Source organism: Trichosporon asahii, assembly GCF_000293215.1.
Source record: "Trichosporon asahii var. asahii CBS 2479 unplaced genomic scaffold scaffold00075, whole genome shotgun sequence".
Classification (NCBI taxonomy): domain Eukaryota; kingdom Fungi; phylum Basidiomycota; class Tremellomycetes; order Trichosporonales; family Trichosporonaceae; genus Trichosporon; species Trichosporon asahii.
This window is the reverse complement of record NW_014040850.1, coordinates 1311045-1335385: the sequence shown is the minus strand read 5'-3', so window position 1 is coordinate 1335385 and position 24341 is coordinate 1311045. Positions and strand designations below refer to the sequence as shown.

Here is a 24341-nt window from a genome sequence, read left to right as displayed (position 1 = left end):
GCACTAAGATCCCTGCGCGCCAGCTACACCAGTCTGCTGCTAGCTCCGACACTGTGCTAAATAACCTAAAAATGCATCCAGTCTGTACGGGAGTTTAGAGGAGGTGCTCGACGCTGATCTCGAGCGCCGAGGCGGGACGCGTGAGGTCAAAGTTCTGGAGAACGAGGGGGTGGAGGACGCCAATGTTTCCGATACAGATGTCGCGTCCGTGGCCGGGGAGGGCGTTCTTGAGAGCATCCGTCATGTTCTCGAGGACGCCTGTCTTGTCCTGCGTGCGCGTGCTCTTGCCCGGCTTGGGGCGGAGGTAGACGTCGGCGGCGCGGCCGGGCATGAAGGACGGGTTGGAGCCCTCGGCAATGTAATAGCCAAACTCCTTGTCCGACTTTGCGCTCTCGATGAAGGGCACGGCGAGGATCTGCATGATCCGGTCCAGCAGGCCGTGGACGACCTCGAAGCCCGCCCGGTTGTCCGTGTACACGGCCGCCATGTGGCGCGCGTTGCGCGCCTTGCGGTCCTCCTTCATGTCCTGCTTGCAAATGTCCGACACCTCGAACACCTTGAGCGGGAGCGGGAGCGACTTGTTCTCGCGCACCGTCTTGAGCAGACCTGGGAGGAGCGTCGTGCGCACGACCTGGAACTCGACCGTCTTCGGGTTCGCCAGACGGACCGCCTCGCCTCCAGGGTCCTTGCGCAGGAGCCAGGTGTAGTTCTCGTCGTAGGAGCAGAGAATGTACGGCAGCGCCTCGGTCCATCCCGCCATGGCGGCCTCGCGGCGGAGAATGTCGCCGAGCTTGTTGACCGGATTCGGCTTGGCAACCGTGCTGCTCTTCGCGGTTCCAGTGGGCAGGTTGTTATAGCCGTACGCAATCGCCAGGTCCTCCATGATGTCGCACTCGTGCAGAATGTCCGAGCGCGTGCAAGGGACAGCAACGTCGAGCGCATCCGGGTCGGTCGTAGAGGGAGTGGCGCTCAGCGACATCTTGGTCAGCAGGCGGCACGCCTCCTCGCGCGAAAGCTCCAGTCCCGTAGCGGCGTTCAGGTACTCGAGCGACGCCTGCGTCAGGCGCGGCGACACGTCGGGGGTCAGGCGCGAGGTGCCGTCGGGCATGACAACGCGCACGGGCTCAATCTCGAAGGGCACCTTGCAGTACTCGGCGAACATGGTCGCGACCAGCATAACGACAATGTCGAGCTTGGTCTGGTCAGTCGCCGTCGTGTCGACAAAGATGTTGGTCGTCTTGCCAGCAACAATCTTGGAGTGGTCCGAGTTGATGATCGGCGGCATCGAAAGAACCTGTCCGTTCTTGTCGTAGATGATCGGGTACGCCGGCGCATCGCGGATGATGCCGAGATACTTGGACAGGTGCCTGTCCTGCTCGTAGATCGTCATCAGCTCCGCCGCCGTGTGCTCAGTTTCCCGGTTCAGCGGGGCAAACTTGATCTCATTCGGGTCCTTGCACATGTACCTGGGAGTCAGCTTAAATGCGAGACATCGCTCAGCTTACCTGAAGGGCCCCTCAATCGTGTCCAGGTCGTGGGTTCCAATAGCCACAAACTTGCGCATACGGCACAGGTTCTGGTGCAGCTTGTCCTGCAGGTCGATGAAGGAAGCGTACTCCATGTCGTTCATGGGGCGCGCGAGACGGATCACAGCTCCCGCAGCCATGGGACGCAGGGGCGAGGTCGACGGCTCAATGATCAGCTCCTGCAGCTTGGCCGGCTGCGCCAGCGTGTACGTCGGCGCAGTCTCCTTCTCGAGGAAGATGCGGAGAGAGCGGGCAAGACCCTCGAGACACAGCAGGTCGTAGCGGTTCGCCGGAATCTCGATCTTGAGCTGAGGCGGGGGAGTAGGCAGACCGGCCGTGCGCGCGGCCTCGACCTCCTCGGTGGTCTGGAAAGTCAGTTGGGTCACGGAGTCCCTAACTCACGTCCTCGTCCAGCTCAATACCGAAGTCGAAGCAGAGCTCGTCAAACTCCTGCGTAGCTGAAAGTTAGCCCAGCGGAGACATCGCAACTCACAGTACTCCCGCTCGAGGCGGCGGTAGAGCTCGGCCTTGTCGACAGTGATAGTCGGCTGCGATCGTCAGCAAAGCGGTCCGAGGGAAGGTCTGCTTGGCGAGCTCCAGCAGAAAGAGCGCTGCAGCACGTGCTGTGTACTCACCATTTTCAGTGGTCACCTCTATTAAGTCTAAGCGGCGAAGCGCGGTGGTGAACCTTTCGGTGGTGGTGATAACAAAGTCTATCGCAGGCCCCGCCTGTTGCGTCCACCGAGTGGACATTTCAGAAACGGACTCGAGCTTTGCGCCATGCGTGGTTGCCACGTGGCGTCAATGCGGAGTTTCGCCCGGTGGCGGGAGCATTTTGTTGTTGTGACGGCGGTCAGTGCAGCTGAGGTTCCAAGGTATGCATGTAGGAGTTTGTGTGCAGCGGACAGCTGCGGCAGATATGGCTGTGAGATATGCATGCGGATGAATGAATGAATGCTGGTGATTGAGGCAATTACGAAGACTGGGACGAGGAAGGCGGCGTCGCCACAGGCTGAGCGACCTGAACATGGACGGTCTTGGGGCGGCGACGCTGTGTTTTCGGCTCCGGGACGTCCTCGAGACTGTCCTCCTTCTGGAACTCAGCAAGCTGCTCGAGGAACTTGCGAGCCCACTCCTCCTGCCCGTTCGCAGCACAAACACGAACCAGGCCGATGTAAGTTCTAGCCGTAGGCGATGGAAGGGCACGGCCAGCAATCTTACGTCCCGACTCCATCGCCCTTAGCACGTGCTGCGCGGCGTCGAAGCGTCCGCGGCCGGCGAGCGCAAGCAGGTGCGCGTTCCACGCCGGAAGGCCGGGGTCAATGCCACGCTGCATCGTCGTCTTGAGTGCGTGCTGGGCACCGGGCGGGCCGAGATGGAAGGCGATCTCGCGCACGAACGCGAGATGCGTGTACTCCGTAGGGTGAAGCGAGGGCGCCATCGTTGAGACCAGATCGAGGTAGGCACTGTGGTAGTTCACCCACTCGTCCTAAGGGAGCAAGCTCAGAACAGAGGGAATGATCGTCGTCAGAATGCTGATTGACGGAACCAAGCGCGTCGCGTCCGGTTTCAGCGGCGCGAGGTGAACGGGTGGCAGTCCCAGCCAGAGGAAGTGCTCACGGAAGTGATCGACAGCTTCCTTGTGCTTCTCGGCGCGAACTAGGCGAGTGATCTCAGCGTGCCACCACCACTGCTGAGCGACTGTCGGGGTCGAACGTCCTGGGTGTGACTTTGGCGGGTTGATGAAGCGTCGCTTGAAGCTCTCCAAGAGCCGGGCGCGGTTTGGCATGCTTCCGAGCTCGGCTTGGATGCGGGCGAGAGTGCCAACGTCAGGGAAGGTAGGAGCATGTACCGCTGAGCTGATCATCTTGGCAAGCGGCTCCTCGTGAGTGTCCGGGGCTCTCATAAGGGTGTCGAGCGGATCCTGCTTCGCCTTCGAGCGCCGACGCTCCAGCGCACGCTGCTTGCGCGGTCCGGGGTCGCCAACAACAATGTGCCGGGTGAAGATATCCCAGGCGACACCCGGTGGAGGCGAAAACAGGAGAGCGCGCGCGGCATCGTTCCAGCCCCCAAGCGACAGCGATCGGAGGTACTGATTCCACCAATGGTTGACCTGGTCGGAAACAAAAGCACGACCATACTCGGCTCGCCTAGACGTCGAAGTCTTGCTGGTCGTCGAGTTGATGTATGCCGCGAGAGAGCGCTGCATGATCTCCTCGCTCACACTAGGTGCAGCCATTGTAGCCAGCACGTGAGTGAAGTGCGGCATGAGGGCGGGTAGTAGACCTTTCCGACCGCCCAGCTCGAGGAACTTGCCGATGAAGTCGACGTCGAGGTGCTCGTACAGGATCTGCGAGACAACTGGGTCCCATGTCGCCTTCAAGCCAGGGTGATTCTCAGCAGCGCCCCGATTCGAGTACAGCTCCAACCAAAAGAGAAAGTCCGCCCGCCCTTCTGCGGTCGGCTGCAAACTGCTGAGCGCGGCCTTAAGGTAAAGCTTCCGATGAACGGGGACGGTGTGTAGCGCATGCAGCTCATCGTAGACCTTGCGCGCTTGCTCGATGCGGTTTTCGGAGACAAGTCGGGCGAGCAGATCGCATGGTCGGCGCTGGATCGGGCGTGCCTCGCCGTGGGGGAAGATGGTTGGCCAGGGAATCGGGGCTGGCGCAGTGGATGACCTCTCGGGCAAGAAATCGGCGGCGTCGTTGTACTCGCCGGTCTCGGGTTCGAGGAAATCGATGTCGGTAACAGCAGCCGCATCGGTAGTGGTGCCGGTAGCTGCAGCTGCGTCCGTTTGTTGTCCGATGGCGGCGGTGGACACATTTCGGCGGGCGACGGCGGAGGCGAGGGCGGCGCGGGGCGCAGTGGGGTTGCGCGCACCGAGGACGAGACGCACGACGTACAGTGCGTTCGCGGAGGTCGCCATGGCGTGCAGGCGAGGGATGAGGAAGGAGTGTGAAAGGGAGGAAGGGAAGTGGAGAGGAAGCGAAGTCAAAAGTAGTCACCAGGAGGAAGGAGGCGAAAGGAATCAAGGAACGGCCGAGTGAGGTTTGCCGCCTGCACCTGAGCCGCCGTTGAACCGCAAGCCGCCAGCCAGCCCAGCCCAGCCAGCCAGCCCAGCCAACACACGCACATCCTGCACACCAGAACCATTTGCCGCCGTATCCGGTCATCTGCAGTCAACAACCTACAATCACACCCCTCACACCACCACATCCCCCTTCGACAACACAGCTGCCATGTCCATGGCGTCTGCCCGAAGGGGCAAACCAAAGATCGTATGTCCCCCCATTGCTTCCTGCTTCCTGCTGACACACACAGCGAGCTCCTCCAAAGGTACGATTGTCAAGACACCGGGTCGGCCGTGACGTTGTGAATCGCTGACATTTCCAGCTCGGACCAGACACCAGTATCAAAGACACCTGGACAAAGCTCTCCCATGCGATCCGCGAGATCCAAAATCACAATGCTTCCAAGCTGTCTTTCGAGGAGCACTACCGCTATGCGTACAACATGGTTCTCTACAAACGTGGGTTTATCCGCACATCGCACCATGCTCTCCGGAGGCGATTGCAAGCTGACAATCAGACGGCGACCAGCTGTACACGGGAGTGAAGAAGCTTGTGGCTGAGCATCTCGACCAGCTCGCAGAGGAGCGCATCGTGCCTGCCTTTCCGCGCGCCGGCGGGTCACACGTCGCAGGTGCCCTGGGCGGCGGCGCACAGGCGGTCGAGCAGGCTGTAGAGGGTGACCGTTTCCTCCGCTCGGTCAAGAGCGTCTGGGACGACCACACCGGCAGCATGCGGAAGCTGAAGGATATTCTGAAGTACATGGTGAGCTGAAGCGTGCGAGTTGTTCGAGCTGACATCAGGACAAGGTGTACACCCAATCGGCCAAGGTGCCGACGATCTACGACGTTGGATTGGAACTGTTCTGGTCGCATATCGTGCGGTCAAACCTGTATCCTATCCACACGCACTTGATGGGAACATTGCTGTCGCAGGTGCAGCTCGAGCGCGACGGCCAGAGCATCCAGCGGTCAACCGTCCGCGACTGTGTCGACATCCTGCTGCGACTCGACAACCCTATGACACCGGGGCACACGGTGTACGTCACTGACTTTGAGCCCGAGTTCTTGCGTCGATCATCAGAGTTCTACCGTCTGGAGAGCATTGCTCAGCTCGACACGGGCGACGCGCCGTCATATCTGCGAAACGTGAGTTAGGATGTAGGAAGATGTAACTGACCCGCAGGTGGAACGCCGGCTGGCTGAAGAAGCAGACCGGACAGCGCATTATTTGTCGTCTCTGACCTCGACGCCACTGCAGGCGCTGCTTGTCGACAACTTGCTGACGCCGCACCTGCACTCTATCATGGGCATGCCGGGGACGGGCCTGTCACCCATGCTCGACGGCGACAGAAACGGGGACCTGCGGCGCATGTACAACTTGTTCCTGCGGGTACCGGACGATAAGGGCAAGAGTGCACTGCGGTTAGCGCTGCGCGAAAACATTGAGGCGCGCGGCAAGGCGATCAACGAGGGTGCCGCAGCAGCGGTTGCGGGTCCCGCAGCTGCCGAGGGCGAGGACGAGCCGGTCGACCGGAAGGGCAAGGGCAAGGCGAAGCCTCCGAGTGCGATGGCCGGAGCACTCGCGCAAGCTCTGCGATGGGTACAGGATGTGCTCGACCTGAAGGACAAGTTTGACGCGATTCTCGACAACGCCTTCAGCGGGGATAAGCAGGTGCAAGCGTCGATCAACGAGGCGTTCCAGTCGTTCATCAACGCGAACGCGCGAGCACCCGAGTTCCTCTCGCTCTACATCGACGACCACCTGAAGAAGGGCGCCAAGTCGAAGAGCGAGGAGGAGATTGACGCCGCGCTCGAGAAGACGATCATCCTCTTCCGCTTCCTGGCGGACAAAGACAAGTTTGAGCGGTACTACAAGAACCATCTCGCGCGACGCTTGCTGTATCAGCGCAGCGCGTCCGACGACGCCGAGCGCGGTATGGTCGCCAAGCTCAAGGTCGAGATGGGTTTCCAGTTCACGCAAAAGCTTGAGGGAATGTTCAACGACATGCGCATGAGTGTCGAGTCTGCGTCGGCGTTCAGAAACCGCCGTTCGACTTCAACGTCTCGGTCCTTACGGCGAGCTACTGGCCCCAGCCGATCGTCACGACGAGCTCGTGTCGTTTCCCGCCCGTCCTGGCCGGCGCGCAGGCGACGTACCAGAAGTACTACGACAGCCGGCACAGCGGGCGGCGGCTGGCCTGGCAGGCGTCGCTGGGCACGGCGGACGTGCGCGTACGCTTCGCACAGCGCACACACGACCTGAACGTGAGCACGCAGGCGCTCGTGGTGCTGCTGCTCTTCGAGGACCTGCCGGACGAGGACGTGCTGAGCTATTCCGAGCTGAAGACGGCGTCGGATCTGAGCGACGGCGAGCTGCAGCGCACGCTCCAGTCGCTCGCGTGCGGGAAGCACCGCGTGCTGACCAAGCACCCGAAGGGGCGCGACATCAACCCGGACGACACGTTCAGCTTCAACAGCGCCTTCACGTCCCCCCTGGCGCGGATTAAGATCATGCAAGTCGCGTCTCGCGTCGAGAGCCCCAAGGAGAGGGAGGAGACGCAGGAGATGGTCGACGAGGAGAGGCGGCACATGGTCGAGGCGTGCATCGTGCGCATCATGAAGGACCGCAAGACGATGGGTCACAACGACCTGCTCTCCGAGGTCGCGAGCCAGCTCGCTAAGCGCTTCCAGCCCTCCATGGCAACGATCAAGAAGCGCATCGAGGGTCTCATCGATGTAAGTGTCTCGAATGGCAGGGTGCTGCACTATAACCCATTAGGGGAGTGTGCTTCGCCCTTTGGACATTACGTTTTGAGGGACTCCAGTCAGCTTCCTGTAGTATGCGGCGACAAAGCTGACATCACAGCGCGAGTACCTCGAACGTACGGGCGATATTGGCGTGTATCACTACTTGGCGTAAGGACTGCATTTTGGAGAGGGTTTATATTTTCGTTCATGCGCCCCTCCTATCGGCAAGCAGCGCGCACCGGTGAGGGTGGGGGAGGCACGCAACCGCACGCAGAGCGCAGCAGCGCAGACGCATTCGCATAGCATGATGTTGCATAGTACTACATATGATCTGGCCGACTATGGATACCTATAGATGGTGGCGGCGGGAGTCGAGCATCGAGCATCAGCGCTAGCTGGTGCGAGCTGCCTTCCTCTTTCCTTCTGCTCTTCTCTACTTCTTGAACTGCTCTAGGGTGTCAATGTAGATACTGTAGACATCTAGTTCTCGTCGCCGAACAGGTTCCAGTCGTTGATTTTCATCCCGGCAACAGCATTGCGCCACCATCCCTCGACCTTGGCGAGTTCCTCGCTCGTGACGCCGTTCGGGTTTCCCTCCGCCGCCTCCTTCAGGGGGACGTTGGCGGTACACACAATGTCGGCCTTCTTCTTGTGTCCCGCAATGTCGACGTCGATGCGCCACAGCGCGAGCCCGATCCAGACCTCGTCCGGGGCGTCATTCTCGTGTCCTCGGCGGGGGGCTCCCGAGGGGTCGTGCGAGAACTTGTGCACCTTCTGGATACCCGTGACGACGGTGGGGTGCGGGGTCTGCAGCTCGGAGGCGGACTGAACGTGTTGCGTCTGCGCTGGCACAACGTGCGTCGGAGGAGGGGGAGTCGTCAGAGTGGCCGAGAGAGCGGCGTTGTCGTGCGCGACGCTGTTGAAGTGGTACCTTGCTGTCAGCTACGCGAACTCACGAAGCTGTCGGATCCGGTGGTGGAAAGTGGGGAAAGACAGCCGCGGCACGTCGGCATTCCATCGCACACCACACCAGCGAAGCCACCGGCCCGAGGGCAGGGAATGCTAGAGAGTAACGCTGCGCGATATAATCACACTCACTTGGCAGCCTCGTACATGTCGCTCGCGGCTCCACCATCCTGCACGGCGCCGAGGATCTCAAAGATGATCGCCGTGTCCGAGTCGTTGGAGAGGAACACCTCCTGGTTGTCGGGGACCTGGCGGAGGTCACTGGTGCGTCAGCTCAGCAGTCCGTACCGGCTAGCTGTATCTCTTCCACTACTTCGCGTCCACCTGCCTCCCACCGGCATTGCATAGCTTGCGGTCCGGAGCGAGGCGAAGGGGTGGCTGAGGAAGGCGCTGGCAACGCCTTGGCGGCGGCAGCAGAGTAGCCGGGAGCACTCACGAGGCATCGATGTAGTCCTTGGGGACATCGAAGGAGATGGCGCCGCCGAAGAGGGGGCGGGTCGTAGTCTGCACGTCGGCCATGGTTGCTGATGAGATGTGAGTTTGAGAGATCGGTCAGCGTCGGCGAACGTTTAAGGCTTCCTTGGATTCCTGGACATTCCGTCATTTCTGGACAGCCAGGGGCCACTCATGTCAGTGGCGACCGCCCCGGTCGCTGATAGGCCGGCGTGTCCGTGCGTAGCCGAGTACTTAGGCGTCCACTTGTCACTGATGGTACTGGCACGCCTACCTTCCGATCGCGACCTCCACTCGTGCATGACGCGACGAGACCGATAACTGAGGACGAGGAAGACACAACAACAAAAAACGACAGCGAGGAAGGATGGCGAGAATGACGAACCCACCTCAACCTACCCTTCAGCCTCTGCCGCTGGAAATGCGTCTCCGAGCGCTCGAGGGCCGAGTCGGTCGCGCATCCGACAACGCGACGCCGCTCGTGACCCGTGTCGCGGCGCTGACGACCGCGCTCGAGGACGCCGTTGCGGGAGTGCCCGCGCTGAAGCAGTTCTACGACAATTGTAAGTACACGTTTGTCTATCGTTGTCTCTCCTTTGAACTGCCATGATCAAGCACTCGGGAGCGTCGCCGTGATGTGCACTCGTTGCGATGTTCACTGGCTGTAAAGCGGCTGCCAGCTGCGCGCGGTAGACTGTGATTAAGCTGACACCCAGACGACCGATACGCTCCGCTGCTGTCGACGCAAGCTGAGGATCTGCTTGAGACGGAGGACCGCGTACGGCCGGCGGACCTTCTTCCGCTCGAGAGCAAAGCGCAGCTCGTCATTTCCGCCGCGCCGGACCTGATCGAGGCGGAGAAGGGACTGCGCGAGATCGACATCCTGGACAAGCGCGGTGTCGCAGGCGCTGGCGACTTGGAGCGTGAGTTATCACTGTGCTTGGGAGCCTGCCCTTTCTCGCCGTATCCCGTACCCTACCGGGAATGAGGCAGCTGTGCTAGCCTCATCTTCCACGTCCTGCCATTCGAAGCTAACCATTCAGAGATCACAACACTCGCTCCCGCGCTCGAGAAGGGCCAGGCGGAGCTGAAAGTGCGTCGCGAGCGTTTGGCGCGTGAGCGCGCTGCTGTCTCCGGGCTCGTCGCGCGGTATAATGAATTTGTGAGCTTAGCAAGCGCAACATCAGAGCTGACATGATACAGACAGAGACCGTCTCTGAGCTCTTCCTCCAACTGCACCAGGACGTTACAAGGCTCGAGGAGGGTGTTGCGCGTGCCGAGCGGGCAAAGAGGAAGGAGGAGGCCGAGAGGTATTAATCCGCCTCGGGATTCGAAACTCCCTTTGGGGGTGATAATCAGGGTGGTGGCGCCAGCCGCTTGGAGTAGACATCCGTAGAAACGACTATAATAAGCATGTAGCATAGCTGTAAAGTAGTGCAGAACAGGTCCTCGCCTCGCAGCAGCACTGCAGAGCATCCTACGACGAATGAAGCCCTCGCTTAGAGGCCAAAGGAGGACTTCGGTGTGCCGGCGGATTGGGCCCCGCACTCGTTCAGGTGACTTTCCTGACCTCCGCGTACCCAACCATGTTGGGCCGGTCTCACTGTCGCAATCTCCATCCTCGACCCCAAAACACAGCCGATAACCCACACGACCACTACAACGACAACTGCATCCCACGCCCACCATGGTCCTGTAACTCCCCCTTGACCGATACTCGTCATGGATCTTCTCTCAGGGCTACCTGCGCGGCCATCGACGCCGGTGCCCGGCCATTGGCTCCTCGGCGCGCCGCCGATAATCCACATAAGCATCTTCGAAGCCTCTGCGACGGACGGGGCGGGTGAATCGACCTCGGAGGACATCGTGACTGGCCTACGACAAGATCCGATCGAGAAGGCATGGATGGACCTGAACGGGGCCGGCGAGACGCGCGATGCGCTGACAAAGTGCGCCGTTGTCGTCCCTGGCAAAAAGGTTGACCCGCCGAAACCCGAAACGGACGGAGAGAAGGAGGGCGACGAGCCGATGGCCGTTGATGGCGAGAAAGAGGAGCGGCCGAAGGAGATCGACCTGACGAAGGAGGACAAGGAACCGAAAGAGAAGGAGAAAGAGGAGTCGGTCGGCCGGCGGCTGTGGGTCTTTTCCGCCGAGGCGATTGAGACTCCGGACGGCTTGACCCTCGTCGAGACGCCGGCACCCATCGTCCTCAGCGCGACTCTGACGTGCACGCTGCACGGACAGAGTCTCTCGTGCCTCGCCGCTGGTCAAGACTGCACACCAGTGTTCCAGCCTCCGCCGGCATGGCGATACCTCGAAGCTGCGGCGGGCGAGAAACTCGCCTGGAAGCGGGGGCAGCGCCTGTCGCTGCTGCCAAACCCGTTACGCATCGACCGCACCCCGCCGCTGACGGTGCGCATCCGCCCGACATCAAACGACCAGCTGCTCCTCATCGCGAAGCCGCGCGCGATCCCACATTGCGCCCCGCAGCCTGGCATTCTGACCTCCCCAGCGGGGCGAAATCCGCTGGTGCTACGTCCACTCGCACTGCCGGCTTTGCTAGTCGCTCCTGTCTCAGTCAGCTCGGCACAGGACGCTAAGCTCTCCGCTGCGTTCGACGTGATGGGCGCGGACTGGAAGAACGGACGAGCTGAGGCGCGCGTTGCGGCGCAAGCAATGGGCGAGCGACCAGCCGACTGGAGCGTGTACTTTGTTCCCCTGCGTACGAACCGCGTCAACAAGATGCTGCCAACTACAGTCGCGGCACAGTGGCGTGGCACGCCAGGCGTACTGACTGTGTGGCCGACGCACCTCGCGCGTCCCCTGGCCCCGGTGCACAAGAGCGCGGTGCAAAAGCCGCCGAAACCGGGGCCGGGGCTTGGCGAACCGCCAGCGCTCCTCGCTGCGGCCACGGGGCTGTTCGACTTTTTCACATCGTACACTGAGCCGGCCAGCGATGCCGTCGACGAGGATGCAGACGCTGACGAGACGATGGAAGAAGTGCAGCCGATGGAGGTCGAAGTCGAGGTGGAAGAAGTTGGCGACGAGGAGAGTCGCCGCGAGACAGGCAGCGATGTCGACGACCTCTTCTCCGCCTCTCCGAGTCCGGAACCTGAGCCAGAGCAGCCGGACGAGGAGCCCTTCATTGCATCTGCCTTCACGTCGCCGCGCGGGCTTGAGCTCGAGGTCGATGACCTCTTCGGCGCCGATGAGCCGATTGAGCCGGACCAGAAGGAGGAGCCGGAGGAGGAGGTCAAAGAGGAGGAGCAGCCAGAGCCCGTCCCCGAGCCCGAGCTGCCTGAATTTGAACCACCAGGCAGAGCCGACACGGACATGAACGATAAGAACGATGTGACCGAGGACGACTTCAACTTTTTCGACTCGCCCGCGAAGCAGACGGAGCCGACGCCTGCAGCTGTTGCGGAGCCTACCCCGACACCGACGACAGTGCTCCCCTCCGTTACGGAGGAGCCGAAACCGGAAGACGTGACCGCCGAGGCGCCCGCTCCGGAACCGATAGAGATTACGTCCATCGCGGACCTGCCAGTGCCGGAGGTCATCGAGCCAGTCGAGCCCGAGACCCAACCCGAGCCCGAGGCCCTGGAAGAGTCTCCCGAGTTGGCGGTAGTACACGCCCCGAAGAAGCGGACGTCCATCGACATTGTTCCGCCCGCCTTTGCGCCACTGCAGCTGCCCAAGCGGCCGCGCATGCGCTTCGCGTATGGATTACCCTCCCCCATCTCGCCGGCGAGCAGCACACTGCGTATCGAGCTCGTTGAGCGGCTGCGCGAAAAGTCTGGCCAGGGGAAGAAATATGACTACGCCCAAGAGTGGGAGCTGTCGAGCGAAAGCAGCGACGAGGAGGTCGACAGCGCATTCACGACCGGTGCGCCGCCGACGCCGTCCTCAAGCGACGATGAGGATGGCACGCCCGCCCCGCGTGCTGCGAGTGCTGCCCCGCCGCCCGCCCCGGACCATGAGGTCATGTTCGATGGCATGATGTGCGTCGGCGGCGAGTGGGTCAGCCTCAAGGACGACCCAACCCTCTGCTCCAAGCTGGCTCGCGCGTGGGCTCCGGCGTGGGTCGAGCTGCCTCCGGAGCCACCAGAGTACGTCCCTCTCTCGCCTGAGGCGGACGCAGCGCCATCAGCACCCTCTCCAGACTTGGAAGCCGTTGCGAACGCAGCGGTACGAAACCGCTTCCTCCGACCGCTGTTCACGCATCCGACGCCAAACGAGACTCTCATGCCTGCACCACTAGTGAAGCTCGGCGTGCCCCTCGCCGAATTGACGGAGGCGGGTCAGCCAGCGGCGGCTTCCTATGCCCTCTCGCCCGCCAACGTCAACGTCGGCCTCGGCGGGAACGTGCTTCAGCTCTCGGCGGCCGGACTACGATACTGGCGGGAGCTTGGGTTGATGCCAGCAGGTGGACAGAAGGACGTGACGGCATACGTTGTCTGCGAGCCGGGAGAAGGCGAGCGGCTTGCGGCGTCCTTCCTCCGCGACATCGGGGATGTGTATACCTCTCACTTGCTGGGAAAGCATGAGGCGGGCACGGCGGAGGGAACGGACGGCGTCATTGCCGTGCCGCCGCGCGACGTGCCGAGCGTGCTTTCCCGCCTTGGCAATGCGGTCGTGTACGTCCTAACGTACGCTGCGCGAGGGAGCAGTGTCCTGCCCATGCTGAAGGAGAACGTTCACGTCGTACCCGTCGAGGCGGTGCGGGTGGGCAATCTCCTCCCACTAGCTTTCGAAGTGTACGATGGGCGAACCGAGCGTGTCCCCCGCGTCCAGCTGCGCGGCAAGCAATTAGCCTCGACCCCGCCGCTGCCGTTCCACGCCTTCACGCTGGCGCTGCCTCCACAACGACCACAGCTCACAATGTCGTGGCCGCAGAAGAGCTACGACGTCCTGGCGCGCGGCCGGCAGGTGCACTGCGCTTACGCTTTCGCCGGAGCTCATGTCATCCTGACCGTAGTCGACGGACAGGGAGACGCGCTGGATCTGCGCGTGCTCCCATTCACCAGCACCACCGAGGCGATCCCCCGGATGTGGGAGATCTTCACCAGCCTCGCCGAGCAGCGCAGCCGTCAATACACCATGACGATCACGCGCGTCGGACTCATGAGCAAGGCTGAGATCGGGGGGTGGAAGACACACTTCCCTACCGCCGAGGGCACCATCACGCTCCTCATGGCTGAGCCGCCCGCGCCTTCGCCGCTCCGTCCCCGAACGCCCGTGGCCAACATCCCGCCGAGCACTTTCGCCGATCCTTCGGCTGCGATCGTGGACGAGACGTTGGCTGGAAGCGCGGCGCCGCTGTCCGCGAGGTTGGCCGTCGAGCTCCCGCCTGCGCCGACGCCGACGGCCTCATCCGCTAGTGGAACGGGCGAGGCGTACTACCCTCCCGCCTCCTTTGTGCTCTCAATGGCCAACGCAGCGGGTACGGGCGCGAGCACGGCGACCTTCCATGTCCTCCACACGAGCGAGGGCACGCCTGGCACAGTGCATGAGAGCCTTGCGCCGCGGTTCTACGAGCTGACATGCCTGGGACGAAGACGGTACGCGCTCGACGCGTTGCCGATCCATCTTGATGCGGCACTCAAGGGAGCGGAGGCGATCGAAGTTGTCAGCGCGGAGGCGTAGTGTCCGAGATTAGTAGATATGTGCAATGCAGCGAAGAGACCCGGCATGGGTCAGTTGTAGTATGTACTTGTTTTTTCATGCATTTGGTATCCACATTGCATCTCTGCCTTCCTCGCCAAGATCTCCTCGAAGGAGCAAAGTGCCACTGTCGATGTTTACCTCCACCTCCACCGCGCGTCATTTACAACGACCTCGCCAGCAACATTTGTTGACATCACTCCCACCACCAACGTCTCATCAGCGCAACCACCATGTCCGACTCCGAGGACGACTTCATGTCGGACAAGTTCCTCGTCGATGCGCCCTCAGCGTCCGAACAGACCTACAGTGCGCGCCGGGCAGCAGCCCAGCGCAAGTCGGCCGCCAAAGTCGCAGCTCATACAGCCCAACAGCGGCCTCTCCGAGAGATCGAGGCTGAGAGGCGAAAAGCCGGACTGGCACGGAACCTGCTCGCTGATTCAGACGATGAAGACGAGGACGAAGGCGAAGGGAGGGGGAAACTGGCAGCCAAGCCGAAACGAACGGAAGGACAGTCAAAGGCCATGGGCCTCATGAAGGCGATGGGGTGGACGCCGGGCGAGGCGCTCGGCCGGCGCCGGAGCGCCTCCCCGCCATCAAAGTCGAGGGCGACTGAACCCTCCGACCCTACCAATGCCTCGTCGTCTAGCTCGGGCCATGCGGGAATCGGGGCTAGAGGGAGAGAGAGGGCCGAGCCGATCCGGATCTCGATGTGGGCTGGCCGGCGGGGTCTGGCGGCGCGCACGCCGAGCCCACCACCGCTGCACAAGAAGGAGAGCAATCTGGAATCCCTCGCTGCGGACGTGGAGAGGTTCCGCGGCCGCAGAGGTGCAGAGGAGGAACAGAGAGCGAACGAGCGGAAAGCGCACAAGGCGCGCGAACTGCTCGTCGAGTTTGACACGGAGAAGGGCGTAGTCGTGAGTCCCCCATTCCCTTCGTCTTCCGCAGCTACGAGGGTGAAGAAAAAAAAAAGCTAATCCCAGTTCCACCCCCTGCACGCCGACCCGCTGAACCCCGGCGCGCTCCCGACCCCGCTCCGCGCGAGGTTGTGGCCAGACGCCACCCCGCCCCCGTCCCCCCCTCTCGACCCGGCCACTACGCGGGCAGATCCGACCGCCGAGCCGCTCAAGTTCCGCAATGAAGCAGAGAGGGTGCGCGCCCAGATGAGGCGGGACATGCTCACGACCCTTGGTCCTAATGCCGATGATGAGGACATTCGGTTCAGTATCTCCGTTCCGGAGAGGGATGAGGAGAAGGAAGCCTTGAAGCAGGAAGCCGCGGATGAGAAAGCGATGGACTGGGACGAGGTGGTCTCGGGCACGAAGCGCGTGCTCGCCATGAACGTACGTCCACCCCTACCTCATATCCCTTTTCCCCATTCCTTGTTCACCGTGGAGGCAGGCAGTTGGCTATGGTAGCGCGGCAAACTGACACCCACAGGCGGCCGACAATCTCGCGTTCCTCGTCAGCCAGCTCCGGAACGAGCATCTGTTCTGTTTCTGGTGTGCCTCGAAATACGCCTCTTTTGAGGAGATGGATGCGCCGGGAGGGTGTCCGGGCGAGGAGGAGGATGACCACTAGTGTCGTGGGCGGGGTGGTACGAAGCCGAGTCGATGTAGCGGACAGATAAGGCGCAACATGTATCACTGTGACCTGTGTTTCCACAGTATAGCTCGGCGCAGATGTCGCGCACACTGACTTCCCTATGTCTCTCACTCGACCCTCTGACCGATGCTTGAGCTCGAAAAGGCGCTGCACCTCTGCACCCTCGCATCCTCGCACCTCCGGTGCTCGCTGAAGTGATACTATACGATGCATGACAGAGACAGAGTTAAGCGTCCATGCTGAAGAAAGAGAAAGGGTCCAGTTGGTGTTGGTATGGGGGGTGGATATATCAGAGTTTTCCAAAAACTATCTAACGGTGAGCTTGGGGGGTTGTTGTATATATATAATGCTTGCGTTGCTTGTTGCTTGCTGTGTTGCTTGGGGAACCCGACCCGCGCTCGGGTCGTGGGTTGGTGGGTGAGATCTCGTGCTCCGCGGAACACGAAGACCTCAAAGGGGGGGGTTGTATGTACAGAGCCGGTTGGATTACGGCTTGGTGAGCTGCTCCTTGCGGAAGAAGAAGAAGTAGCCGAACGGAATGACCATCTGGCAGATGAGACAAATCCAGAACTCGTAGTGCGCGACGGGGTTGTTCTCCCCCGTCTCCGGGTTGTACAGTGCCGGGTTGGGGAAGACGTTTCCGGGCCCCGTCTTGTCCGGGGCCGTGGCGCGGGCAATCATGACAACGATCGAGCCGATAAACTGCGCCGCGGCCAGCGTCGCACACACGTGCAGACGCGAGAGCGTCTGCAGCAGAATCATGCCGAGACCAACACCCTGGATCGCGTCCAGGACACCGAGCCAGAGCCACGTACACGTGCCGATGTAGGGACCCGCGCCGCCGCCCCACGAGACGTAGAGGCCGAGACCGGAGACACCCCAGAACATCTGGCACCAGCGCGGACAGCCGAGACCGACGGCGAACACGGGCAGGAGCCACGCGTGCACCTTCGAGTACTTGATGAGGATGCCGAGGAGCAGGCCCCAGATGCCGATGAAGAAGATGATGATCATGATCACAATCGACCACTTGGGCACATCGGCCGCCTGCCACAGGAACTGCCAGTTGCGGCCGTACACCGTCGAGAGCCAGTAGTTGCGCAGAATCTCCGAGATGAGGAACCAGATGACGAGCTTGCGGCGGACGAGCGTCTTGAAAAAGTTGGGCACGTAAGGCGGGATCTGGTGGTAGTACTCGGGCAGACCCCAGTACATGAGCACGGCGAACAGGAGCGAGACGGCGGCAAGCGGCCAGACGACGCAGATGATCGCAACAGACGGAATGTACTTGTCCGGGTCGGTGCCGCTGAGCGTGTAGCCCCAGTACCAGAGCGCCGACACCCAGATCTGCTGCAGACCCTGCACCACACACGCACGCATGATCCAGACCTCGGTCGCGGCTCCAGCCTCTTCACCAAAGTTGAGGCCGAAGAAGAGGAAACCGGCGGCAGAAGCCATCGCGTAGAACCACGTCGCGACCTTGGTAAGCCACTGCTGAGGCGGGATGAACGGGCCGTGCAGCGACGGGAAGCCGACGAGGAAGAAGGCGATAGCGAACAGGACCCAGGGGAGCGAGAGGACATAGACCGAGGGGCGCATGCGGAACAGCGTGTACCAGAAGACCGTGGCGACGACGAAGATGGCACAGATGATGTACATGTCGACGGCCGTCTGCGTGTTTGACCCGCCGAGGAGCGAGAGCTGGAACGACGTAGCGCTGAGCAGCTGGCCGAGCGACAGGACAATCGCGTACAGCGGCCATCCCCAGATCGAGTGGTCCATCAGCACCTGTAAGCGCGTCATGGGCTTTTCGTTATCCTCCTCGGCGCCGAATGTTCCCGGGTTCTCCCACGAGTACGCCTCGCCGCTGTGGCCCGACATCGAGTTGTAGACGGGCGATTCGGGGCGGAAGCCGTCGACGGCAGGCGGGGCCCCCGAGTGCGACGAGTGGAACATGGACTCGCGGAACGAGTCGCGGGAACGGACCGACGCGGCAGTCAGCTTCTCGCGCTTCATCTCGCTGAAGAACTGCTTCTCCGACTTGATCAGGAACTTTTCGATACACAGGTCGCCCTTCGAGTTGGCCGACGACAGGTTCTGCAGCTTCTGGACGAACGCCTGCGAGACCTCGCCGTCGGCGTCTGTGAACGACTCCATGGCCTTGTTGATGGAGGACGAAGCACCCTTCTCGTCGACAATGCTAGAGATCGAGTCGAAGGATGAAACACGCGAGTTGATCGAGAACGGCCGGCTGGGAGCAAACTCCGAGTTCATGCTCATCGAGCTCTGGCGACGCTCCATGAACGGGTCGGGGACGCTCTTGTTGCCCTGGTTCTTGGCGAACTGCCTGTTAGCGGCAGCCAGGAAGTTGTCGTAGGCGTGGCTCGAGCCACCGCCGCCGTCGGCGAAGGCGCCAGTGTGGACCGTGGTCGTGTCTCCCGGGTCCGACGACATGATCGACTGGTCATCATCCATGCCAGAGAAGAACTTGGGCCGGCCGCGGCTCGACACGTCGTCAGCACCATCGTCAAAGTACGAGTCTCCCGAATCCCTGTTGGGCGACTCGAAGCGACGGTGGTAGTCGTGAGCGAGGAGGCCAGAGCCGGGGCTGGCAGCGCCAGGTGGTAAGTTGGAACCGGGGTAGTCCTGGGACATGGCCGAGTCGGGCGTTCCAGAGCGAGCGGTGAGAGCAGCAAGCGAGGCGGCGGGGTCGCCAGGGGGCGGCGCAAAGCTGGGTCCGTCGGGCGAAGGGCCGTTAAAGTTCCACGCGTGCTCTCCGGCAAGCGAACGGGACGTCTGGATCGATCGGCGCTGGAAGTCTTCGAGACGCTGACGCCACTCGACGACGGGGAAACGCTGAACGGCGGAACGGGCACGCAGAATCGCACGCTCCTCCTGGGTCGACTTGAGCGCGAGCTTGATCGTCTTCGTAAGCTGGGACAGCATGTGCTGAGCAGCCGGAGACTCGACAGGGAACCACCAGCCGGGCATGAGACCGAGACCACCGAGACGCGAACCGACACCGAGGGCACCCTTACGACCGAACTCGACAGCAACGAGACCGAACGGCTCGTCACGCGACGGGATCAGGGCAAAGTCGGCACCGGAGAACAGATACGGCGGCAGGGCAGTGAACTCGGGCTTGGAGTAGACGCGGTCGGGGTACATCTCCATGAGACGGGCGAGCTTCTCGGCGGCGAAACGACCGTAGAGATCAATGACGGGACCGACACAGATGAGCTGGATCTTGGGCTTCTTCTCGAGCAGGGAAGGCATGACGTCGGCGATGAGGTCGACACCCTTCTGCTTGGACCAACGACCGACGAACACGAACAGGTCGGCGTTGGGGTCCTGCCTGATACCAGCCCACTCCTGCGCCTGGCGCTTGAGCTCGGGACGCTTGGCCTCGGCGTCGGCGTCGATCTGGATCTTGTCGACGTCGACCTGCTTGTCGTCGAGGGCAGCAATATCCGTAGGGTCGGGGTTCGGGAGCGAGTCAATGTTACGCAGAGTCCAGAGCGCGGGATAACGAGCCCACGAACGCTTTCCGTACTTGTCAGACACACCGGCGACACCAACCGACTTTTGGTGGTGCGAGATGAACGAGGCGGCGGCGTGCAGGAGGTTGAACGTGTTGCCAAACTGGACGTACTTGGAGCACACGTCCTTGGAAATGTTGAACGCCGCGCACACCTCCTTCATCTCCTCCTTCGTGCGCAGCGGCCAGAGACCCTGGAACTCGGCATTGTGCAGCGAGAGACAGACGGGCATGATCTGGGGAAGCAGGTAGAGGGGAGCGAGGGCACCATGGTAGTCGTTGATGTGGTAGATGTCAATGTCCGGGAAGCGGCGGATCGTCTCGGCAATGGCCTGGTTCCAGGTCGAGTAGAAGATGGCAGAGCTGAGGTCGTCCATACGCTGAGGGTAGGGATCAGACTTGGTCTGGGCACGGAACACGGGCGAGTCGAGAATAATGTACGTGATGTTGTCGAGCTGGTGCGTCTCAACCTCGATCAGGTACGGCTCGCCAAAGATGGTGACCTCGATGGGCTCGGCGTACTCGCCCATGGGGTAGTCGAGGTCCTGCACCTTGGGAATGATCCAGATCAGGTCAACATCCGTCATCGCCTTGCCCATGAGACCGGACATGACACCGAGACCACCAATCTTGACCTTGAGCTGCCAGTCGAAAATCTCATACTCGAGCGTCGCAATAAGAACCTTGCGGCGCTTGGAGGGAACCTCGGGCCATCCAATCGGGTGATCGAGGGGCTTGAGCTTCTCGTGGTGGTGGACGACCGCACCGGCGCCGTGCTTCTCGGACATGGCGCCATCCTTCTTGTCGTGGTGCGCGGCTCCTCCAACAATGGGGAAGTAGCTCGATTCCTTGACGGGCTTCTGACCCCACTTGTTGATCTTGATCTGGTAGAAGGAGTAGCGGAAAATGGCGGCGGCAGCCAAAGCAGTGAGAACGGGGATGACGAGGAGGAGCGCAAAGACGATGATCGACGAGCTCTCGTGGCCGAGCGGGGTGAGCGACCACTTGCCCGTCTTGTCGTTGACGTGGATCTCCCACGACAGGTGAGGACGAGGAGGAGCCGAAATGTTGAGGAAGTTGGGCGTCAGCGAGTTGGGAGGAAGGCGGTCGATGACCCCGTCTCCGTCGGCGTCTCCGTAAAAGTAGTCGTCAAAGGCCCAGATGTTCAGCTGGAACTGTGACGGCCAGGCGGAGCCGACGGGGATCTTCCAGTCGCCATTGTCCTGTTGCTTCAGGTGCGCGTTCATGCCGAGGTCGTAGCCCCATCCGTTGAACTTTCCGCGGAGCAGCATCTGCGGCCAGCGACGCTGCGGGCCGTCATAGTTGGCATCCGCGTGAACAACCTGGGCCGCCGTTCCTCCGAGGGCCGAGTAGTAGTGCACCATGAGATGGTCGCCCTTCCACCACTGGTCCTTGAAAGCCGTCGCGTTCAGCTGGGTCGTCTCCTCCATGTCGGTCCAAGGCGTCCAGTTCTTGCCAAAGTCGGCCGAATAGCGGAACTTGTCGGCACCCCAAGCCTTGTGCTTGAGGGTGTACGATCCGCCCGAGACCTCAAAGATCGAGTTGTCATAGTCCTCGTCGGGGAAAACGAACGAGTTCTGCTCGCTACCAACACGGAAGAGCAGGTGGTCGGTAACCTCGGTCGTGCGGTTGCCACCCTGGGCGGAAACGGGCTTGATCCTGAGGTGGTACATGCCCTCGGCGGCGTTCTGGATCTGGCCAGTCCACTTCCAACGCGAAGGAGCAGCACCGACAAACTCGTGCGCCTCGGGGTTCTGAATCGTCTGACAGCCGCTGTACTGTCCCGAGGGAACCAGCTTGGGCGCGGCACCGCCCGGCTGGACGGTAGACTTGAGGGCCTCGGGGTCCGACAGCGCCTGGTTGACGCTGTCGCAGTCCATCTCCTGGTCCCACTCGATCTCAATGTCAACCGTGTCGCCGTTCTTGAGGACGCGGGCATCGTGGCCGGGCTTGAAGCCGGAAATGGACGGGAGCATGTTGATCCAACGCGAGACGGGAACGTAGGCCTTGAAGTCGAAAGGCTCGAGCTCGAGCTTCGAGATACAGCCACGGTTAGCCTCGTTGGTGTTGACGTCCTCGAGCGTCTTCTCGTCATAGGGGTAGAGCAGGTTCTTGACAGTGGTTCCAGAGTTGTAAGGACCGACGATGGGGTTGTCGCGGCAGTTCACCTCCCATGTCTTGGAGACGTTGAGGTTGGTGTAGATTAACCAGACGTTCTGGGTCAGGTCACCGTCGCTGTTCCAGATACCGCCGGAACCCATCTGCTTCGGCGAGGGCCCACGGACAGACGACCACATGCCGGTTTCGGTCTGGACATCGCCCGATCCGGGGTACTGGACCATCTCGGTGTGGTTGCTGAGGCGGGACAGCATGAAACCGTCTTGGACACCGGGGAACATGCGACGGATGTAGTTCATGTTTCGGAACGTGCGACGGATGGGCGCCGTCGGGTCAAAGTGGTCGAGGGCGACCTTGTCGTCGAGACATCCCATGAGCGCGCGGTCGTAGGGCAGGTTGAAATACTGATCAGCACCAAGACGGTAGCACCCGTGTCGCTTCCAGGCGCCAGTAGCGACCATGGCCTGACGGGCATACAGATAGTTCGAGGCACTGCTGTCGAGAATGTAAAACTCCTGCTCCTCGCCGTACCACGCCTTGGGCATGCCGGGCATCAGGAGATGCGTGACAAAGGAACCGACGAGCTGACGCTCGACACCCTGGGCCATCATTGGCCAACGGAACACGTCCTGGTTGGTGACACCCCACATGTGACGCGGGTCAAAGTCGCCAGTCATCTGGTTGAGGAAGTCGTTGTTGATGAGCATGGTGTTCCACATGTTCACAAAGTTGACCTCGAGATCGAAACCGGCAGACAGCATTCCGTCCATGCCGAGCCAACGAAGAATCGCACGGTAGAGCGAGTAGTGGAACGCCGCGGCGTCGACGGGGGCGTCGTAGCGGTCGCGGATAAACTTGGACATGTCATCGTGGGTGAGGTTGAGCGACTCCTCGGTCGTCGTGCGCATCTGCGGGGTACGTCCACGGCCAATGTAGATGGAACCGAACGTGTCTCCACCCGTGATTTCTCCCGGAATGAAGAAGTTCTTCTTGCCCAGCTTGTCGGCGCACTCGCGGGTAGCGTGCGACCACTTGGCGAGACCGTCGACCGTGACCTGGATGGCCTTGTCGATACGGATACCGTCAATGTCGAGCGCCTCGATACACATGCACGAGAACACGGTGAGGCGGTCCATCACGTCGGGGCGCCATTCGCGCAGACGGTCCTGCACCGAGGCGAACTTGGCGAGCTGACGCATCCAGTCGGGGAAGACACCGAACGCCTCGACGTCTCCGTAGTGGTCAAACGTACTGGCGTAGCAGCCTTCCATGCCCATGTCCAGAATGACACCCGACTCGTCCCAGAACGTGGGGTACTGGCATGACTCGTTGTAGTCGTTGGTAAAGTTGAAGTCGGGGTACTTGTTGATACCCCACGGTCCATAGTCCGGCAGCTTCCACTGCACTTCGTACTCGTTCGTGTTGAACGGCGTGGACGAGTTGAGATGTCTGCTGTCAGCTAACCCTCAAGCCTAAGCACTCACCCCTTGAAACCGATCAGGTCACCCATGGTACCGACGGTAAAGTCAAAGATGACATACATCCCGCGGGCATGCACCTCATCGATCCAGGCGGCCCATTCCTCCATCGTTCCGAAATGCGGGTCGAGGAGACCAAAGTCGATGGCCGAATATCCGTCGGCCTGCCACGGCATGTTCACGAACGGCGTACCAGCAATATAGATAGACCGGTAGCCCATGCTCTGGATGTAGTCGAGACCACGGGGGTCGCGCAGACCCGCGACGTCGCCTCCTGATCGGAGCTGCGTCTCGCGCCAGTCATACTCGTAGATGAGACCGAAGAAGTCGTTGTTCGTCGGATCTCCGTCGATCCACTTGTCCGCGAGCATGGTGTACGTCGGGAGCGCCTGGAACTGTCAGCCTATTTCCCGCAAACAAACGCCGCCCTCGCTATGTCTGTCGAGGGCCCGGGCCACACTCACTCTCCAGTTCTCGGGTGATGGTGTGTAGTTTTGTCGCTTATGCGTCGTGTAGTCGATGCAGTCCGTCGCATCTGTGCTGCGTCAGTTTCTCTGCACACCGCCTGTCCCACCGCCGCCGACTGATCTTACACACCTTGATTTTTGTTGAGGTTCCAGGGGTCTAGCGTCTCGTTGTAGACGTGCGCCCTCACACCGGCTACCAGGGCCAGCAGCCCGATGGTGAGCAGATGCGGGAGCCATCGCCCCGGCGCAAACTCGCGGGTACTAGACCCTCTGCGCATGATCAAGCTTGCGTCTTGGGCTCGACGACGTTCAGCAGCTGATGCGAGGTGGAGGAGGCGATGGGGTTGCGATAGCGCTAGGCGTGGCGTGGAGGGGGGGTGCGAGCTCCTGTGATCCGGCTGCTGGATCCTCAGGAATGTTCAGGACGCGTGACCGAGACTTGCACCGGCGTTGGTGGTGATGAATGCGTGCGGTAATGTACAATGAGCAAGAAAAATGTTGTGCGCGTCGTAACGGTGGGATTGAGCTGGTGCGATGTGCAGCTGGTGGTGGTCGTGTCGGGAGCGTCGGGAACCAGTCACGAGCAAAGTAATCAGGGTCGTCGCGTCGTTCGTCGAAAGATGATGGGGATGGTTAAAGGAGAGACAGTGGTCGACAAGAGAGGTCAAAGGGTGTGTGAGTGGGTAG

At 61.4% G+C, this 24341-nt stretch overlaps 9 protein-coding genes across 9 annotated transcripts; 4 read left to right on the top strand and 5 right to left on the bottom strand.

Annotated features, from left to right (window-relative positions):
• Positions 1-94: 94 nt before the first annotated feature.
• A1Q1_06029 (phenylalanyl-tRNA synthetase beta chain) lies at positions 95-2279 on the bottom strand (the record flags this gene model as incomplete). Its single annotated transcript, XM_014321238.1, has 4 exons — positions 95-1466; positions 1506-1891; positions 1949-1976; positions 2020-2279. The coding sequence occupies 4 exons, from the start codon at positions 2277-2279 to the stop codon at positions 95-97; spliced, it is 2046 nt and encodes a 681-aa protein (XP_014176713.1).
• Positions 2280-2499: 220 nt separating this feature from the next.
• A1Q1_06028 (uncharacterized protein) lies at positions 2500-2967 on the bottom strand (the record flags this gene model as incomplete). The annotated part of the gene is made up of 1 exon (XM_014321237.1): positions 2500-2967. One exon carries the CDS (start codon positions 2965-2967, stop codon positions 2500-2502), a length of 468 nt encoding a protein of 155 aa, XP_014176712.1.
• A 48-nt stretch (positions 2968-3015) lies between these two features.
• Positions 3016-4452, bottom strand: A1Q1_06027 (uncharacterized protein; the record flags this gene model as incomplete). The annotated part of the gene is made up of 1 exon (XM_014321236.1): positions 3016-4452. The coding sequence occupies one exon, from the start codon at positions 4450-4452 to the stop codon at positions 3016-3018; it is 1437 nt and encodes a 478-aa protein (XP_014176711.1).
• A 313-nt stretch (positions 4453-4765) lies between these two features.
• On the top strand, positions 4766-7103 carry A1Q1_06026 (ubiquitin-protein ligase; the record flags this gene model as incomplete). The annotated part of the gene is made up of 7 exons (XM_014321235.1): positions 4766-4804; positions 4848-4862; positions 4920-5055; positions 5115-5359; positions 5404-5742; positions 5855-6712; positions 6780-7103. The coding sequence occupies 7 exons, from the start codon at positions 4766-4768 to the stop codon at positions 7101-7103; spliced, it is 1956 nt and encodes a 651-aa protein (XP_014176710.1).
• Positions 7104-7824: 721 nt separating this feature from the next.
• On the bottom strand, positions 7825-8829 carry A1Q1_06025 (uncharacterized protein; the record flags this gene model as incomplete). The annotated part of the gene is made up of 3 exons (XM_014321234.1): positions 7825-8260; positions 8443-8571; positions 8747-8829. The coding sequence occupies 3 exons, from the start codon at positions 8827-8829 to the stop codon at positions 7825-7827; spliced, it is 648 nt and encodes a 215-aa protein (XP_014176709.1).
• Positions 8830-9184: 355 nt separating this feature from the next.
• A1Q1_06024 (uncharacterized protein) lies at positions 9185-10080 on the top strand (the record flags this gene model as incomplete). The annotated part of the gene is made up of 4 exons (XM_014321233.1): positions 9185-9326; positions 9480-9686; positions 9807-9925; positions 9967-10080. The coding sequence occupies 4 exons, from the start codon at positions 9185-9187 to the stop codon at positions 10078-10080; spliced, it is 582 nt and encodes a 193-aa protein (XP_014176708.1).
• A 405-nt stretch (positions 10081-10485) lies between these two features.
• Positions 10486-14409, top strand: A1Q1_06023 (uncharacterized protein; the record flags this gene model as incomplete). The annotated part of the gene is made up of 1 exon (XM_014321232.1): positions 10486-14409. One exon carries the CDS (start codon positions 10486-10488, stop codon positions 14407-14409), a length of 3924 nt encoding a protein of 1307 aa, XP_014176707.1.
• Positions 14410-14660: 251 nt separating this feature from the next.
• Positions 14661-16008, top strand: A1Q1_06022 (uncharacterized protein; the record flags this gene model as incomplete). The annotated part of the gene is made up of 3 exons (XM_014321231.1): positions 14661-15344; positions 15411-15770; positions 15868-16008. 3 exons carry the CDS (start codon positions 14661-14663, stop codon positions 16006-16008), a joined length of 1185 nt encoding a protein of 394 aa, XP_014176706.1.
• Positions 16009-16518: 510 nt separating this feature from the next.
• Positions 16519-23932, bottom strand: A1Q1_06021 (uncharacterized protein; the record flags this gene model as incomplete). Its single annotated transcript, XM_014321230.1, has 4 exons — positions 16519-23168; positions 23216-23576; positions 23652-23722; positions 23785-23932. The coding sequence occupies 4 exons, from the start codon at positions 23930-23932 to the stop codon at positions 16519-16521; spliced, it is 7230 nt and encodes a 2409-aa protein (XP_014176705.1).
• Between the last annotated feature and the right edge of the window lie 409 nt (positions 23933-24341).